Source organism: Uranotaenia lowii, chromosome 2, assembly GCF_029784155.1.
Source record: "Uranotaenia lowii strain MFRU-FL chromosome 2, ASM2978415v1, whole genome shotgun sequence".
Classification (NCBI taxonomy): domain Eukaryota; kingdom Metazoa; phylum Arthropoda; class Insecta; order Diptera; family Culicidae; genus Uranotaenia; species Uranotaenia lowii.
This window is the reverse complement of record NC_073692.1, coordinates 430702463-430720270: the sequence shown is the minus strand read 5'-3', so window position 1 is coordinate 430720270 and position 17808 is coordinate 430702463. Positions and strand designations below refer to the sequence as shown.

General features: G+C 41.6%; 1 protein-coding gene across 29 annotated transcripts in view; it reads left to right on the top strand.

Annotated features, from left to right (window-relative positions):
• LOC129745656 (plasma membrane calcium-transporting ATPase 1-like) overlaps nucleotides 1-17808 on the top strand; it is a 150458-nt gene that overhangs the window by 100175 nt on the left and 32475 nt on the right. For 21 of the 29 annotated variants that reach the window (XM_055738896.1, XM_055738884.1, XM_055738885.1 and 18 more), the window contains one exon: nucleotides 5244-9645. In XM_055738896.1, the coding sequence (XP_055594871.1) occupies nucleotides 6102-9645 (3544 nt within the window). In that variant the 5' untranslated portion in view covers nucleotides 5244-6101. Of the gene's footprint in view, nucleotides 1-5243; nucleotides 9646-10823; nucleotides 13876-17808 lie in introns of those variants that run through there. The other 8 variants (XR_008737163.1, XM_055738913.1, XM_055738911.1 and 5 more) reach the window with 7 other exon arrangements.

Genomic DNA, 17808 nt, shown 5'->3' with positions numbered 1-17808 from the left:
TAATTTTTCTATTGGTATCCACTTTTGGAAGACTTAATATATTTAGTTGAATTTCACTAAATTCCTACAAATTTTAACTGAAAACAATCATACCAAAATTGAGGCAGAATGTCCGCATGACAACTTGTTTTTTTTACGCTCAAATTTTTAATGCTTTCAACTGTTGATGTCTTTGGCCATACGAAACAAGAATCCAAGGCTTCGAGAAGCTTTGTCGACAACATAGTTCAGAGTTACTGAACTCCAGCCGTCTCCAGATCGTTGATGTAGTCCACCCGGACGATGCTTTCGTCTCCGAGAATGTACTCTGTCTGCATGAAGAGGGTGCCGCTTACGGGAAAACGGTATTACCGAGCATTTACTGCGGTTCAAGGGCAAGCAATTGATGTCGCACCAGTGAGCAAAAGCGGTGAATTTCTGTTGCATTTGGATCTTTCTGGATAATTTCTGGATTAGAATTCGCTGTGTCGCTGTCAAGCGCCGGTTCCTTCCATTGTTTTTTACGTGCTTCCAAAAAGATTTCGGACCGGTCTTGAAATTCTTTTGTAACCGGTTCAGATAAATTAGGTAGCTACGCTTACTGACTTTTTTTTAAGCAGAGCTTAGTTTGCGGTATTCTTCTTTAGTGTAAGGGGATTTGTGCCTGTTGTAGTTTCAGACTGCTTTAGTCGCCCCAATTCTTTTGATGTCATATGAGCCGTTCATGGTTCGAAAAAGTTTCAGGTCATCGACATATGCGAGCTTTGTGCCGCCGAGAAGCGAGAGTACATCATTCATATAGATCACGAAAATGATCGGTATCAAACGACTTACTTAGGGCACTCCTGAAGAGGCAACGAACTGCCAGTACGAACGAATAACTTTCGTCCTGTTAAGTAGCTCCGGAACCAATTCAATAGCGAATCACATAAGCCTAAACGTTCGAGCTTTGCAACTGAAATATCGTGGTTCAACTTTTCGAGGGCCGCAGAGAGATTGGTGTGTCAGTTTTAGTTTTCTTGGCAAAGCTGTCCTGCAAGAACGATGTAAAGCTCGGTAGGTTTGTAGTCGTGGATCGTTGGAGAAATGAGGCTTACAAAATGAAAATAATTGGATCCCAAACAACCAATTCAAACAATTTGGCGATCGGTCATAGAGCGGAGATTCCGCGGTAGTTGCTCACATCTCTCTCATCTCCCTTTTTGTGGACAGGAAACATGTGAGCTTCTTTCCACAATGTGGGAAAGATTGCGCAGTCCAGCGATGATTGAAAGATGTGCCTTATGGGTGTCAGCAGAGATGGCATGAAACTCTTCAAAAAAGTAGCTGGTATACGGTCTGGCCCGTAGAAGATGAATTTTTTAGCTTAGCTGTCGCTTCGTCGACTAGAATACTATTAAAAAAAGACCCTAGGGGTGATATATTTCCGACAATCCAAAGAAATTTCCCCAATTGTAAAAATACTGGAAAATTTCCGGCAAAAAGTTCACAAATGTCTGGATCAGAATTCGCTGTGTCGCTGTCAAGCCCTGATTCTTTCCATTGTTTTTTTTTTTACGTGCTTGCAACAAGATTTCGGACTGGTCCTTTGTAACCGGTTTAGATAGTTTAGGTAGCTACGCTTACTAAAGTCTGTTTCAAATAGAATCTGGTCGAATAGAATAGATCATTTCTCCGCAAAGAAATAACGTACAACAAAAGTAAACGTGTCATTTTGTAGGGTTTTTATTACACTTTAAGGAAAAAAATACATAAAAATCATTCGTCAGCTTTTCGGACGAATTTTCGAACTTTTTTTGTGATACCACTCATCTTTTTCTGCACAGTACTGCTGGTAACCTCATTCGCCATCTTGTTCCACCACTCTTCCGTTTGAGCGGGGTTTTCATGGTTCTGCTTCCTTTTGATCAGTTTGCCCTTAACTATTGCCCAATATTTCTCGATGGGACGAAAATCCGGACAGTTTGGTGGATTGATACTTTTTTCAACAAAATCGATCTTGTTCTCCTTATACCACTTAACGACATCCCGGTTGTAGTGGCAGCTTGCCAGGTCCGGCCAGAACTTCACCGGACCTTTGTGGGACCGAATGAATGGCAAAACCCTCTTCTGGAGACATTCTCTTTGTAAAGATTTCCATTCATTGTGTCCCCAGTGATGAAAATCTTAGTCTTCTTCCCACAACTGGGATCTGTAGTTGCCAAATCATCAACTTACGAGCAAATTTATTCGCGAAAACAAACTTGAATCTACCCGCAACATTCCCTTTACGCTTCGCATGGTAAAATTACCGGGTATTTGTCCAAAATCCACTTTGACGTAAGTTTCGTCGTCCATCAAAATGCATCCGTTGTACTTGGTCAACACTTTCTCGTACAACTTCCTTGCCCTGGTTTTGGCAACCAGGTTTTGTTTCAGCGTCCTGTCATGGTATTTGGTTGCATGATACGACCGCAAGCCTTCAAATTCGTCGAGCTGTACTGTGGTTCGTCTTGAACTTTTTCGCCAAATCACGCAAGGAGATTCCAGGATTATTGTGAACTGATCGAATTACCTTTACACGCAGCTTCCGGTCATTTGTTCCACTTTTTCGCCTGGTTCGTTCTGCTCGATCTACCGTAAGGGTCTCCCGGGAACTTTGCATTAGGCGATCTTTACCCCTGACCACGTCGATTTCTCTACGTGAGTGTGCAGAATTTTCTCTCGCCTTTCGCGTTCCATCGTCAATAACTTTTGACTGACTGCTTCAATCTTGATGAAATTTTCACCACTAAGTAAACAAACCATCCGGATCAAAACACTGTCAATAGATTCACGATGTGACAACTAGGGGCGCTGCAGTAAATGAAAAGATGCGACCTTATTCAAGGACGATGGAGATAGCTTCAAAATCCATATTCTTGAAACCTTGATAGAAGGATCCAGTTCTCTTCACGGGAACATAATTCCTTGCGGCATCGAGAGAGATCATTAAGGCTGGGTGATGTGGAACAACTTTGACTCCTCAGGATCAGGAGGCAAGTACACCATGCATAGATAGAGTTTCCAATTACCGAGATCAATGCAGGTCCATAAAAGCTCCAGATCATCCTAGGAAACGTATTCGATAAGCAAAGCCGGGAGTTTAGATCTGACGGCAAGTAACACTCCACCACCAGTAGATTTCTGACAGGAGAGGGTGCGGTCATTGAGCCATGTTTCGGTAAAGGCAATTATATCTTAGCAAGTCCACGAAGTTCTGGTAGAAAATGCTGATAGAGTAGGCCGATTCAGATGCAATACCGGAACGAAGATCGCTGGAAAGGCAGATTCCATCACGCTAAGAAGAACTGTCTATGATACTTGCCTGATAGCGCAAGCTGGGGACTCCCTTCGCCACAGACGAACCCAAGACCGGGACGAATCTTGACGCTGACAGAAAACAGTGCGACTGAGTCGAAAGGCTCCGGGTCACCCTAGTTCCTAGTTCGTTGCGTCCTGGTGCTGGAAGCCGAGTAGAGTCAGATTTCCGAGGTCAGGAGTGTTTGGCTGGATGTATTTGTCGGAAAACGGAAACTGACTATGCGAAGATGTTCTCGTCCTTACAGGGTACTTGCCTGTAGATGTGATCTGGAGAACCCCATCGCCTCCAACGAACTCAGGGCCAGGACGACTGATGACGCAGGCAGGAAGCAGCGCGACTGAGTCGAAAGCTCAGATCGATGCGTCCTGGTGTCGAAACTCGAGAAGCGATTGAGGTACTTGTAGACGAGATGTGTTGGTAGACTTCGTAGGATCTGCGGTTAGGTGAAAATTCATCCCAACGAGAATGTTCTTGGTGAAAATGAATACTTTCCTGGATGAGTAGAATGGAGGACCTCATCGTCTCCTCACCAACTCAGGGCTGGGACGGCTGAAGAGGCTTTGAGGCCTCCAAAGTGCCAAGTTCTTTGCGTCCCAGTGGAGAAACACTAGAAGCGTTGGCTGATCCTTCCACAACAGGAAAACGGTCACGAGATAAACAGCAGAGAGCCAGGGTCTCGTCGTCGTTGTCAGTTTTTTACAAAATTGTCTTAAAAACCGCGTATTCATCATTATTTTTAATAAGACGTAAATCAGTTCTCTGAATCGTCGTAAACGTTCAATTTTTTTCTTAAATGATTGTTATAGCTGTAGATAGTGATTATACTTAACTGGTGCGGTTTGCACAGTTTTCCCCTACCTATTTCATAGAGTTTGGCACTGGAAGTATTCTTAAAACTTTAAGCTCATATCAAGCACAAACCAGTAGGGTAAGCTTCAAGTTAGATGAAGGGTTCTCGGGAGATTATGAAAATTTCATCTAACGAGTCTAACTAGTGTTATAATATTCGACTGACACATTCGAATTTTGAGAAGATAAGGAATACTCGAGAAAATTCTAACAGTTATTTCACTGACCAACTCGAATATCTTGACATCTTGTTTAAATTTCCATATCCTGTCTTACAAACTCCGGAACGAATCCGGAATCATTTTTAAACTACAACAGCAACTGATTATATGTAGATCGGAAGGGCTCACCCGGCTATTCCGAGAAGGATCCTCCTCAGCGGAAAAATTCCGATCCAGTGCTACTAAAACTCTCATCGGCGCCGCTGGCACCGCAGGCAGAAAACCCCCCATCCTCCAAACATCACATGTGTGTATAGGGTATGGTATGGTATGCTTCTATATCTATACCGCAGCAGCATACAGCTGGGGGTATACATATGATGAGAGTATTAAAACCACCCACCCACCACATTTCCCAGCTTCAGCTTCAGCATCGGCTCTATCTCACCTACGAGAACGAGATGAGCCGTTTGGATGGGTTCGTTGGTTTGCTAGCTGGTTGGATGGATGGAAGCTGGAGCACCACACGGTTCCAAGTGGAAATCGACCAGTCTGTTGTTTTTCTTCTTCTGCGGTGTTGTTTCTGCCTTCTTGTTGGGATAATAGAATTTGCTTAAATTGCACGTTTGAACAGGGCGTTGTTGTGAGAATGAGTACCATTTTCCCGAGCTCTGACGTCTTTTTCCTTTTCTTTCCCTCGAAAAAGCGGTCGATTTGTCTAAAAATTGAAGCCTGATTGGAAATGAAAAAAAAAAACCAACACAGAATTTAGATAGGATATTTAAATGTTAGATGAGTTTAAAATTTTGCCCTATACTGGGTTACATTTCTATATACTAACGAGTGATGATAAAACGAATATAAACGATTCTAATTGATTCCATTCTTTCTTTTTCTCTGTTCAATTTTAGATAAAAATCGACCCCATAATTTATTCGTGGAGCAGCAGTAGTACGAGCCGAAAGCGAGAAATCTGTGCCGGAGTACAATCAAAACCATTTGAACGAACGAAGAAGAAGGAGGATACCAGTCGGCCTTTCCCAATCGATCGGGGAGTCCCGCGAACGTCGTCGTGATTGCAGCTGTTTTTTCCTCAAGGAGCAACGTCGTCATGTAACGTTGTTCTTAGTTGTTGTTGTTAGTGTCCTGTGGCGGCAGTCAGTCGACGAAAAAGCGGTTGTGCATTGTTTGTTGAAACAGCTACCGGAAACTAGAACGGAAGAAGGTGTAAAGTGTGTACCAAGTGTGTGTGTTTAGTCGTCAAGAACAACTGATTAGTAGACCTTCTAGTAATCGTCGAAAGGATGGCAGTTAGTTAGAAGTAACTGTTTGTTCAATTGTAACCAGATCGCCCTATACGCACCTGCAGCAGCGACGGGGCACGTGGCTGTGTGTGGGTGCGCGTCCACACGGCGGATCGTGTGCGTGTTAGCAGAACACCGTAAGGCCACGAGACGACTGTCTCGCAAGAGGAAGGATACGCTTCTTCACCAATCAATCAACCAAACCAACAACAATACAAAAAGGCAACAGCAGCAAAGAACTCACTCTTTGACACTCACTAATATATTATCATTATAACAATTAGGTACGGCTACCGAGAATCTGCTACCTTGCCCCATCCACATCAACTGAAAGTGCGCATCGTAGAGTCGAAGAAAGGAGCATAAAACCTTCAAACGAAGCCATCATCTTAAGATAAAAGAAAACAGAAACTCGTTATTCTAAGTCGAATCTAGTAAATTAGTAAAACAAATAAACCATTCAAAATGGCAACGATAGACGGGCGACCTGCACAGTACCAGATCACGCTGAAGAATCTGCGTGAGATCATGGAACATCGTGGCAGGGAAGCGGTGAGCATCGTGAACGAATACGGTGGCGTCCATGAAATTTGTCGGAAACTCTACACCTCCCAAAACGAAGGTCTCAGCGGCTCGAAAGCGGACATCGAGCACCGGCGGGAGACCTTTGGTTCGAACATTATTCCCCCGAAACCACCGAAAGCGTTCCTAACACTGGTGTGGGAGGCGTTACAGGACGTGACGCTGATAATCTTAGAAATTGCTGCCGTTATTTCGCTGCTTTTATCGTTTTATCAACCGGCCGATGATGATGAACCCGTATTAGAGGAGGAAGAGGAGCACTACTCATGGATCGAAGGCTTAGCTATTTTGGTGTCGGTGTTTGTGGTCGTAATAGTGACAGCATTTAACGATTATTCGAAGGAAAAGCAATTCCGAGGGCTTCAGTCGAGGATCGAGGGTGAGCACAAATTCTCCGTTATCCGAGGCGGTGATGCGGTCCAGATCAACATAGGTGACATCGTGGTCGGTGACATATGTCAGATCAAGTATGGCGATCTGTTGCCGGCCGATGGTATCCTCATACAGAGCAATGATCTTAAGATCGATGAATCTTCGCTGACCGGTGAATCGGACCACGTGAAAAAGAGTGAATCGACCGATCCGATGGTGCTATCTGGAACTCACGTGATGGAAGGAAGCGGTAAAATGGTCGTTACTGCCGTTGGTGTCAACTCGCAGGCCGGTATCATTTTCACCCTACTCGGAGCAGCGGTTGATGAACACGAAGCGGCAGCCAAGAAGCAGAAGAAAGATGCCAAGAAAGCGAAAAAGAACAGCGATGAAATTACCAACAACAGTCACCATGCAGGGCTTAAGTCTCAGACGACTGTTGATTCGATCACATCCGATGACGAAGCTAAAGCTGGTGGCGGCGGTGGACACGGAGGCAAGGAAAAGTCTGTACTTCAAGCTAAACTTACGAAACTGGCCATTCAAATCGGTTACGCTGGATCCACGATTGCTGTCCTAACGGTTATCATCCTCATTATCCAGTTCTGCATTCAAACCTTCGTCATCGAGCAAAAACCATGGAAAAATTCGTATGCCAACAATTTGGTCAAGCACTTCATCATTGGTGTGACCGTGTTGGTCGTTGCCGTACCGGAAGGATTGCCACTGGCCGTTACCCTGTCTCTGGCTTACTCGGTCAAGAAAATGATGAAAGATAACAATCTGGTGCGACATTTGGATGCCTGCGAAACTATGGGTAATGCAACGGCAATTTGCTCAGACAAAACCGGAACACTGACCACCAACCGGATGACTGTGGTTCAATCGTATATCTGTGAGAAGCTATGTAAGGTGACACCGAAATATTCGGACATTCCGAGAATGGTTGGCGAAGCTATTACCGAAGGTATTTCATTGAACTCGGCCTATACGACTTGTTTGATGCCGGGCCAGAATCCAGGCGATCCAGCTCAGCAAGTTGGTAACAAAACGGAATGTGCTCTGTTGGGCTTCGTGCAAGGTCTAGGACAAAGTTATCAGCGCATTCGAGACGATCATCCAGAGGAATCGTTCACACGTGTGTATACTTTCAATTCGGTGCGCAAATCCATGACCACTGTTATCCCTAGGAAAGGCGGCGGCTATCGAGTGTACAGCAAAGGAGCCTCGGAAATTATTTTGAAAAAGTGTTCATTCATTTACGGCCAGGATGGTGTGTTGGAAAAGTTTACCCGAGATATGCAAGAACGACTACTGCATCAGGTCATTGAACCGATGGCCTGTGATGGGCTACGTACAATTTGTATTGCCTTCCGTGAATTCGTGCCTGGAAAAGCGGAAATCAATCAGGTACACTGCGACGGAGAACCAAACTGGGACGATGAAGAAAACATTGTAAGCAATTTGACATGTCTTTGTGTGGTTGGTATTGAGGATCCAGTAAGACCGGAAGTGCCAGATGCTATCCGCAAATGTCAGCGAGCTGGTATCACGGTACGAATGGTTACGGGAGACAACATCAACACAGCCCGGTCTATCGCAACCAAGTGTGGAATTATTCGGCCTCAAGATGATTTCCTGATCCTAGAGGGTAAGGAATTCAACAGACGAATTCGCGACAGCAATGGTGACATTCAACAGCACCTATTGGACAAGGTATGGCCGAAACTGCGTGTGTTGGCTCGTTCATCGCCCACAGATAAGTACAATCTGGTGAAAGGTATTATCGACAGTGCCGTTTCTGATAACCGAGAGGTCGTTGCCGTAACCGGTGACGGAACGAACGATGGTCCTGCCTTGAAGAAAGCCGATGTTGGTTTCGCTATGGGTATCGCCGGAACCGATGTTGCCAAGGAAGCCTCCGATATTATCCTCACTGATGACAATTTCAGCAGCATAGTTAAGGCCGTGATGTGGGGCCGAAACGTCTACGATTCGATCGCCAAGTTCTTACAGTTTCAGCTAACGGTCAACGTGGTTGCCGTCATTGTGGCATTTATCGGCGCCTGTGCTGTGCAGGATTCGCCCCTTAAAGCCGTTCAAATGTTATGGATGAATTTGATCATGGACACCCTGGCGTCGTTAGCTTTAGCCACCGAAATGCCCACACCAGATCTGCTGCTGCGTAAACCGTACGGTCGAACGAAACCACTGATTTCGCGCACAATGATGAAGAACATCCTGGGCCAAGCCGTCTATCAGCTGATTATCGTATTCGGGCTGCTCTTTGTCGGTGACAAATTCCTGGACATCGAGTCTGGTCGCGGCCAGCCGCTAAACTCCGAAGCAACACAACATTTTACCATTATTTTTAATGTTTTTGTTTTTATGACACTGTTCAACGAGTTAAACGCCCGAAAGATTCACGGTCAGCGAAACATTTTCCAGGGTCTCTTCACGAATCCGATCTTCTACAGCATCTGGATCATTACGCTGGTATCACAAATCTTTATCATCCAGTTCGGCAAGGTTGCTTTCTCGACCAAAGCGCTCAACGTCGAACAGTGGCTGTGGAGTGTGTTCTTCGGAATGGGTACCCTGATCTGGGGCCAGATTGTCACGTCGATCCCTACCCGCAAGATGCCCAAAAAGATGGCGTGGGGTCGAGGTGAAGCCGAGTATGCCGAAGCGATCCGGCTCGGCGAGGAGCGCTACGATTCGATGGATAATGACAAGAAACCCCGTGCAGGTCAGATATTATGGATCCGTGGCCTTACTAGGCTGCAGACCCAGCTTCGTGTTGTACGTGCATTTCGATCCACATTAGAAGATTTAGAAGAACGTCGTTCCATTCATAGCTTGCATAGTCTTAGAAGTTCACGCAGTCATCCCGGAGGCATGAGCACGAGTGGTACAATGACTAGTCAAGGTCTCTCAAATCTCTTATATCCACCAGGTTCCAACATCCCAACCGGCCGGCTAATAGGTACTAATGTTGGCGATCTTAAGTATATTGATGAAGATCAAAGACTTCACAATAATCAGCATATAATAGGTATAAACAATAAAGTAGAATACAGTATATAAATTTAATTTATATATTACCACACACGCATATGTATTCTATTTGGAAATTCGTATTTCGATTTGCAACAAAATAACAAAAAAAAACAATATAGGAACTTCAAACTGATTCAAAAATGAATTTTTGCGAATTGTCTAATGCAAAGTAACGAAACCAATAATAATGCGAGTGATTGATTCAAAAACAATTTGTTTGCCACTCTCCACCTCTGGCAATACTACAACTTTGGTTGATTGATTGAGCAATTGTTTCTACTTCTTACTATGTTTCGACTTCTTATTCGTTTTCCTGTGTATGGAATTTCCTGTTCTCAAATAACATTTTTCGAGCGACAAGTTTTGGACAAACTAGTCGGTTTGACTTGACGCCGTTTCTAAATCAAAATTATTTTTCTTTGGTCACTAATATGTGCTATAGTTTTTGTACTTCTCAACAATATTCTTTCGAAAATTTATTCTTTTCTGATTTGTTTGATTGTTGTTTAGTTCATGTCCCTTAAAATCCTTTTTTTCAACTTTGTACCACTGCTACTACTATTACTACTACTGTTACTACTACTACCTACCTAGAAAGTTTTTTTTCCAGTGCCCCCCTCCATAATTCCACTCTATTATTACTTTTAGGAACATTTGAATCGCAAACTTTTGAGTTTTTCGTTGTCTACACACAAACACACACACGAACAATGTTTTTGCCCCCCCAAATGAGATTTTGATTTCGATTGTTGTTTCGTTTAACCACATCTATTAAAACATTATATCGCTATATTTTTTCGTTTCTTCTTTATCGTTTCGTACCCATTCATTCAAACGATTAATCGATTGACTATGTATCTTTTGTATGTATGTTGTTGACATGCAAACGCTGATTTAACACCACTTGTGAAATGCCGCGAGCTGAAGATGTTTTCGTCCGTTACAATTAATTAATTAATAATGATAATAATAAAAAAAAAAAAAATAGAGCTGAAAACTTAAGCGAGAGAAGCCATTAATTTATCGTCTTTAAGTGTTTGTTTATAAGTCAAGAAAATGCCTTTGTGTATGTTTATTTTTTTTTTCTAATTGTTTTATTTTCGGCACCGTAGTATTATTTGCTTATATTTTTTCTTAAAACAAAACTATTATTTTTTCTACCCGAATATGTAGGACTACCAGGATTGACTAACTAGGCTATATATTAGGGTTGTTGTGCGCAGTGCGAAGAAATCTCCAGAGTCACACACTCATTCACAGAAAAAAAAAATTAAATACAAACACACACCCAAACAACCATCAACCCATGGATCCACTTCGAGAAATAGTCACAAAGACAGACAACCTCACAAACACACTAATGCAGGCAGAAGGAGAAATCAGAATGAAAATACCGCTTAACACCAGAGGACCACTTAACTTAGGTTACCTTACTATCGCGTGTGCGCTGTGGACAAAAATCGTTACTCAACAAATGTGAGTGCAATGGAGCGTTCTGACTCGAATGAATTCTACCGTACCGGACACTAAATGAAGTATTATCGCCGGGATCTTCAACCTAAACATCCCCATTGGGCTGCTGATCCTGTTCTGTTTCAATAGAATAGTGTTTTCAATTTAGTAATCTCAAAACGAAAAAAAACCTAACGAACCTATGCAGTAAATAAATAGAATTACTAACGTTATTGTTTTTTGTTGGAAAATTTTAGTTGAAATAAATTGTTGGTTTTAGTTTGATCTACCTGATTGTTTTGACTCGTAGGGACTGTTGAGACCAACAACCCTTAACTCAAAACAGTCGTACGACTGTTGTGAACTGAGCTGTTTTAACATTGGTTATCCACGAGCAATGTCCAGATTCTGTGAGCGCAGAGAGTCTAAGCGTTCTTGATCGGGAAGATCTTCGATGCTCCGTCTGATATCAACTCACAATTCATAGTCTTTCTGAACCTTATCCTAGTTGGTCATACAGATCTTAATTTGAAAAAAATTAACACATGTATGTCTTGTTGGTCCTCCAAGAGAAAGGTTGAAATCCGGTGACTACAATCATTCATGATCGGGCAGATCTTCAAGCCCCCTATTTATGGTCTATCTGAACCCCATCGTTTTTGTCTTATACACCTGCCATTTGAAGAAAAAAAAAAGAAATACGAAGGGTACTTTGGGTCTCCACAAGAAAAGTCCGAATTCCAGAACTGAAGAAGGCAATCGCCTAATTACTCATGATCAGCCCGAAGTTTTTAGTTCCGTGTTGAAGTCCGCAGACTCATGGAATTCCCCCTGTCTTCGTACGATTGAACAAATACTTCTGAAGCCACGTCGAACAAGAACTATTTTTCATACTGTACTGCATGACTTGAAAATATTTTTTGTCAAATCACACAAGAATGTTCTAGGGCCGTTTCACGGTATTTCTCCAATTCACTCGATCCATGGCAACCGTTTTCTAATTTCTTGGACATCCCACATCCGCCAAATAGCGCCCCACTTGGTCTAACCACCTCGCTCTTTACTCCTCTGCTCGTCTCGTTCCTATAGGATTCGCAGCGAACACATGTTTCGCAGGACAGTCGGCCGGCATTCTCGCAACATGTCCTGGCCAGCGTAGTTTCACGGTGCTTCCATTTGTTTCTTCTGACGGTTACTAGAGGCGCTTCAGATTCCGGGATTCGTTTTTTTACATTTTCTTAACATGTCCTTCTCGCTCTTCCGGAGTTCCCGCTTCATTATTGCCCAGTACTGCTCCACCGCAGCTCTGGACAGTTTGACAGGTTCATGTCCTTTAGAACAAAATGGACAGAATTGGCCTCATACCACTTAAGGACACTTAGAAAAGTGGCATGATGCCAAATCTGGCCAAAATAGCGGAGCTTTGTCGTGCTGCTGCAAAAGGCGCTTCTCGAGGCACTCAGATTTGTAGATCTCGCCATTTACTGTCCACAAAAGCAGATGGCCTGCTCAACGAAATATTTGGAGGCGAACTTCTTAAATTTGTCGTCCACATCAAACTTGCTCTTGGCGGTGAAAAACTGTTGCTGCTCATCGCGTTTTGGGAAATTCTGTACCTTTTATGTATGTAGTCCAGCTCCCTTCTTTTCATTCTGGACGTAGCTCTGCGACATGCCGATCTTTTTAGCCAAATCACGGATTGAGACGTTGGGATTTGCTTTACTCATCCGCTTCCCGTTTCAATCCGTATTGTTGTTCTCCGGTCTCTGTTTTCTTCCAGCTCCTTTGTCGTGGTCCAACGTCAACCGCTCCTGACACCTTCTGGAATACTCTGGAGACGGCTGAATGGTGAATGTTCATCATTTTCCCAATTGCCGGTGCGCCAGGTCAGGAAATTACAGGTGTTTGGAAAGAATTTGTTCTCTCGACTCGCGTTGGTTTGCCTCCATTTTCGTTGCATCGAAAAACACGACTTCGAGTTTGACAGCATGTAACATTATACATCAATGAGAAAGTGTGCAAAATTTGGTTGATTTTTACCCAATGGTAAAAAAGTTATGCCTTGGTGATTTTCGTGTTCGCCCTTTAAAAACGAACACGAAGACTCAGCAAATAGTGCACTACTGGTAGTGCACCAACCAAAACGAATACGGTATTAGGGAAGTTCCACGGCATTTGCAATAGTTTCTCGTGACCGCCACTAGAGTCGCACCAGATCTTGTGACTCGTTTCCAATTGCTAGCTGATGTTCGCAGAAAGTCTTCTTGTGTGATAGTAAACATCCGGTGGAGTTCAATCATCCCTCATCAGTCACTTTTTCTCCGCTCTTTATCTTCAATATCCTTTGAACCTTTAAAGCGTCTTTTAGCTCGAAGTCGACTCTCTTCGGAAATCGGGCTTTCTTTCTTCTGATGCTTTGATAATTGTCCAAGATGTTGGTTTTTCTCCATCACGTTTAGAATTCTGCTGTCATATTTTTTCTACTGAATTATGGGTTACTATGATTGATGCTGAATGTGCAGTTTCTTCGGTTTCTTCATTGCTTGTAAAGATACACTCATAAAAATCGGCATTTAAAAGTAAATGATACCTCTTGGTAATACAGCTACTTTAAGAATTCATTCGAGTCGGAATATATTTTGTAGATGATGTGTGTGCGTGAGTTTCGCAAAGTGCCAATATCAGTTTGCCAAAACGCTCCTCCCTTGGCTAAGTCCAATTTTATTTTGAAAAAAAAACTAGTAATCGGACGACCAGCTTGAAGCTGTGTAAATCAACCTAGTTGATAGACTTTGTGAATACTAAGGTGATAATCCCATTAATACACAACACACTTACACACTCACAAAAAGCAAGACACACAAGAAAAAACAAACACACACGATTTTGGATAAGAAAGAAAGATACGAAAATATACACATTTGAAAGCGATTAATGTCAACTCTATCAACTTAGATGAATAAAAACAATAATATGAAGAATAGAGAAACAAAACTTCGCCATAAGAACGATTAAGTAAGGATAGTTATCAGTAACATTGACCAACAACTTAATAAGTGTTAAGATTTAAAAGTGAACTTTTTTTCAAGATATAATAATGTTTGACGATAAACACTAAGAATGAGAGACAACACACTAGTAGAGCTATTTGAATTGATCGTGAACGTTTAAAAAGAAAACTATATAGAGCTAAGTTTTGATGGAAAAAGAAAGATCAAGGAACAAGCACACATAAAGTTTAATTTGTTGACGTTGTTTTTTATTTATTTGTAACATTTTATCTTTCGCCTTTAAGTGATTAACGTATAATAAAAGATTAAAGTAGTTGAGTACTACCAAAAAATAAAACAAAAGCCAGTTTGATTTGTTGTATGGTTAACCCCTCTTTCGGTTTAGTAACAGAAATCCGTATTCTACTCACACGAACTCCCTTTGTTTCCGTTTCTTTGTGTTTTACTATTAGATACGATTTTTTACCCCTCGTTTTTACTCGTAATGTTTTTTTTTAATTTTTTTTAAAAATATTTCTTTCCAAATTCAATGGCAAAACAATCTTGATCAATGAATCCCTTCGAATGGTTCTCCTTCTTTCTCTTTGTTGTACCCTTTATTTTTTTCCATTAAGTATTGCTAATCTCTTTGCCGTGCTTAACGTATATCTTTGATGGTTATGAAACGTGAACAATTTATATCTCACCATTACTGCCTACCACATTGATTGTTCCTTCTTCTCTAATAGATATTGTTCTCTACCGGTTCAATTTCTGTGTTCATCAGTGATTTCATTTTGATAACTTTTTTCTGCCCTATCAAAATAATTTCGAAACAAAAAAAAAGCAAACCAACCTTCTCGCCTTAGGATACTTTTGTGATTTCTAACTTGTCTGAACCGAGTTTATTGAGATGAGGAAAAAATCAGAGAACCGGCCTTTTTCCATTGATAACCCAACAAAAAGAATAAGCGCATATTGTTGAATCTAGTGAAATCAATTTGAGAGTGACCACCTGTGTGAGCTAAACGCCCGACGATGATTACGATGAAGCTATCTTTGCAATCGAAAGCTAGGATGTGCGTGCATGCATGTGTATATTGTATGTTATTTAGAATGCCAAACCTCTTGTAACTACCTGGAAGGAACGTTGACACTCTACCAAATCACTAAAGAAAAACAGAACAAAAAATATCCACAGATTCGCAACCAACCTAGTCTAATCCAAAAAGCAAAAAAACCTCACTGACTTGCAACTCTCGCAGATGTTTTCTCACACGTTCGTTTTTTGTGACACAAACCACTAATTTTGCCAACAAACAAGCAAAACTTTAATCGAAAACGACAAAAACATATGCAGCAACTAGTAGATTTTGTTTATATTGAATTACATCACACAAAGTGTCAAAGGTGTTTTATACCATCATCCTTTAATATGAAAATGCGCTATTGTTCCACCTAGTCCCACCCCTAGGAATGTGATTTCTTTTTCTCGGTTCACGTATCTCCTACACTCTACTCCTCAATCCCAAGACAAGACTTACCACATGAAAGGCCCTCTTAGTAGCACCCGATGCGCCCTCTGTCCGGTTGCGCTCTAGTATACAGTCTAAAGGTCCTCGAGGTAAACCCTTCTTCTTACTTTACTACCATATACATACTTACACTCATAGCCTAAAGACACCAGCAATCGTTCGGAACTAAAACTGGACTACGAGGGAGAAAAAAAAACTGTTGCACATGTTCCATTCCCATTGCGGTGATGGTGTTGTTGTTGTTGTTGGTGAGGTCGTTCTCGTCCTTCATTGTAAGATTAAGCAGAAGACAATTGCCAGGGCCTTCCGTCCTTTCCTAGCTATGGATGGATGCCACAAAACGGACACCGTGTACGTACAATCGACGGAACACGTGTTCCGACAATTGACGGCCTCGGCCACCATCACTGTCGGAGAGCGTCGGAGTGTGTACGTCGCGATGTGACTGGGTGGGTGCCCCATTTATTTCCAACAGAGATAGGTATCTAACGTAAAACTTGCGATTAAGTGTAACGTCAACTTCCCTCCCCCATTTGTTAGAAAAGCCAAAAAAAAACAGATCTTGATCAGCGCTTGAAGCATATATACTAGGGCTGTACTGAGTTTATTCTTGAAAATGTTAGGCCGGACTGAAAACTATTGCGTAACGTTTAACGTCTTCCACTATACCCACCAAATACGGGTTGCATGGTTTGGTCACGTTTACTGGAACACGTCCCCCCCCCCTCCCCCTTGATTCACCCACAGCAAACAGAAACATTAACGGTGTGGTGTTATGCGAACATCCTCCAATAGGTTAGGCCGGACTAGAAGCCTATAGAGGCTAGGACGCTCTACAAAAACACCTGATAGGTGTCTATAATAGTTGATGGTGTCTTTTTGTTTCTTTCGTTGTTTTCTTCTCATCAATGTTTTCGTTGTTGGAAAAACTTTGATTGAAAACGATGAATCACAACGACGCCGCCGTCGCCGCCACGGAAACGTTTACGCTTCATAAATAATTTAAAGCCTTTCGATTGAAAAATAAGCGAGGTTCTAATCATTATTATCTCCTAATTGGCAAAGCAAAAAAAAAAACAAAAGGCTTAATTAGGAATTCTGTTTTGTGAGAATTATTTAAAAGAAATTTGCAGTGAGTTCTATCGATAAACTTTTTGCATCAAAAGTTACATACATTTTCATAGCTTTTAACGTGGTTTTACCAAGCCAAATCTTACTTAGCGATATTAACTGCAGATATGTAAGAAATCTTCGTTCAATTAGTTAGTTAAACATTTCTTTAAAGTTTGAAACCTGCATCTGGTTTCCTTTAGAGGATTTCAATCAATCCATCATTGGCGCGCGACTGCGTTCAAAACACGTGGCTAGCCACTTATCGATTACAGAGACCCCTGGTAGTCAAATTTGGAAACGGCCTTGAAATATTTCAGGCAGGATTGGAAGTTTGTTTACGTACGGCTTTATTTTCAAAGTTTTGCGTGATAACTTTTGTGAAAAAGTGAATTTAATTCGTGCAACCGTGATAATATTTTGGTAAAAGAATGACGGGCCGTTTTACCGAGGGGAACTTGAACGATTGCCGTAGATAATGTAAGTAGGGATTCCATTATTATCTTCGCCGGTAGCGGTAAACATTTACAAAAAAATTAAAAATTAAAAAAATTAAAAAAAATTAAAAAAAAACAAAAAAGAAAAACGTTGGGGTCTGGTATTTTATACGTAGAAAATATGTTCCAAATTTGAAAATAATCGGATTAGTAGTTTTCAAATGACGATGTCCACGGACTTTAAAAATGTGCTTTCGAGAAAAACGCGTTTGAAATTTCTGCTCTTGCTTTCTTGCAGTATTAGATAGGAGGAGATAAAGGCCTATAACTTCTACAGTTTTGCTTCAATTGACTTGAAAATTTGACACAACATTTGACACAACATAAGAAAATAAAAAAATAAAAAAATCGATTTTTTGAAAGTGTTAGATCCTTCCCCCGCACCCCCCCCCCCCTTAATTGTATTGCCAAAATTGTACGTATATCATCAGCCAAGCTTATTCATAGAAAGTACACTAAGGTTTTTTTGAACGTGGATTTATTTTGCTCAGTTTTTAACATGATTTCTATTTACACGGTTTTTGCCATAAACGTAGTTATTTTTATACGGTTCTCGCCAATTTACACATTATTT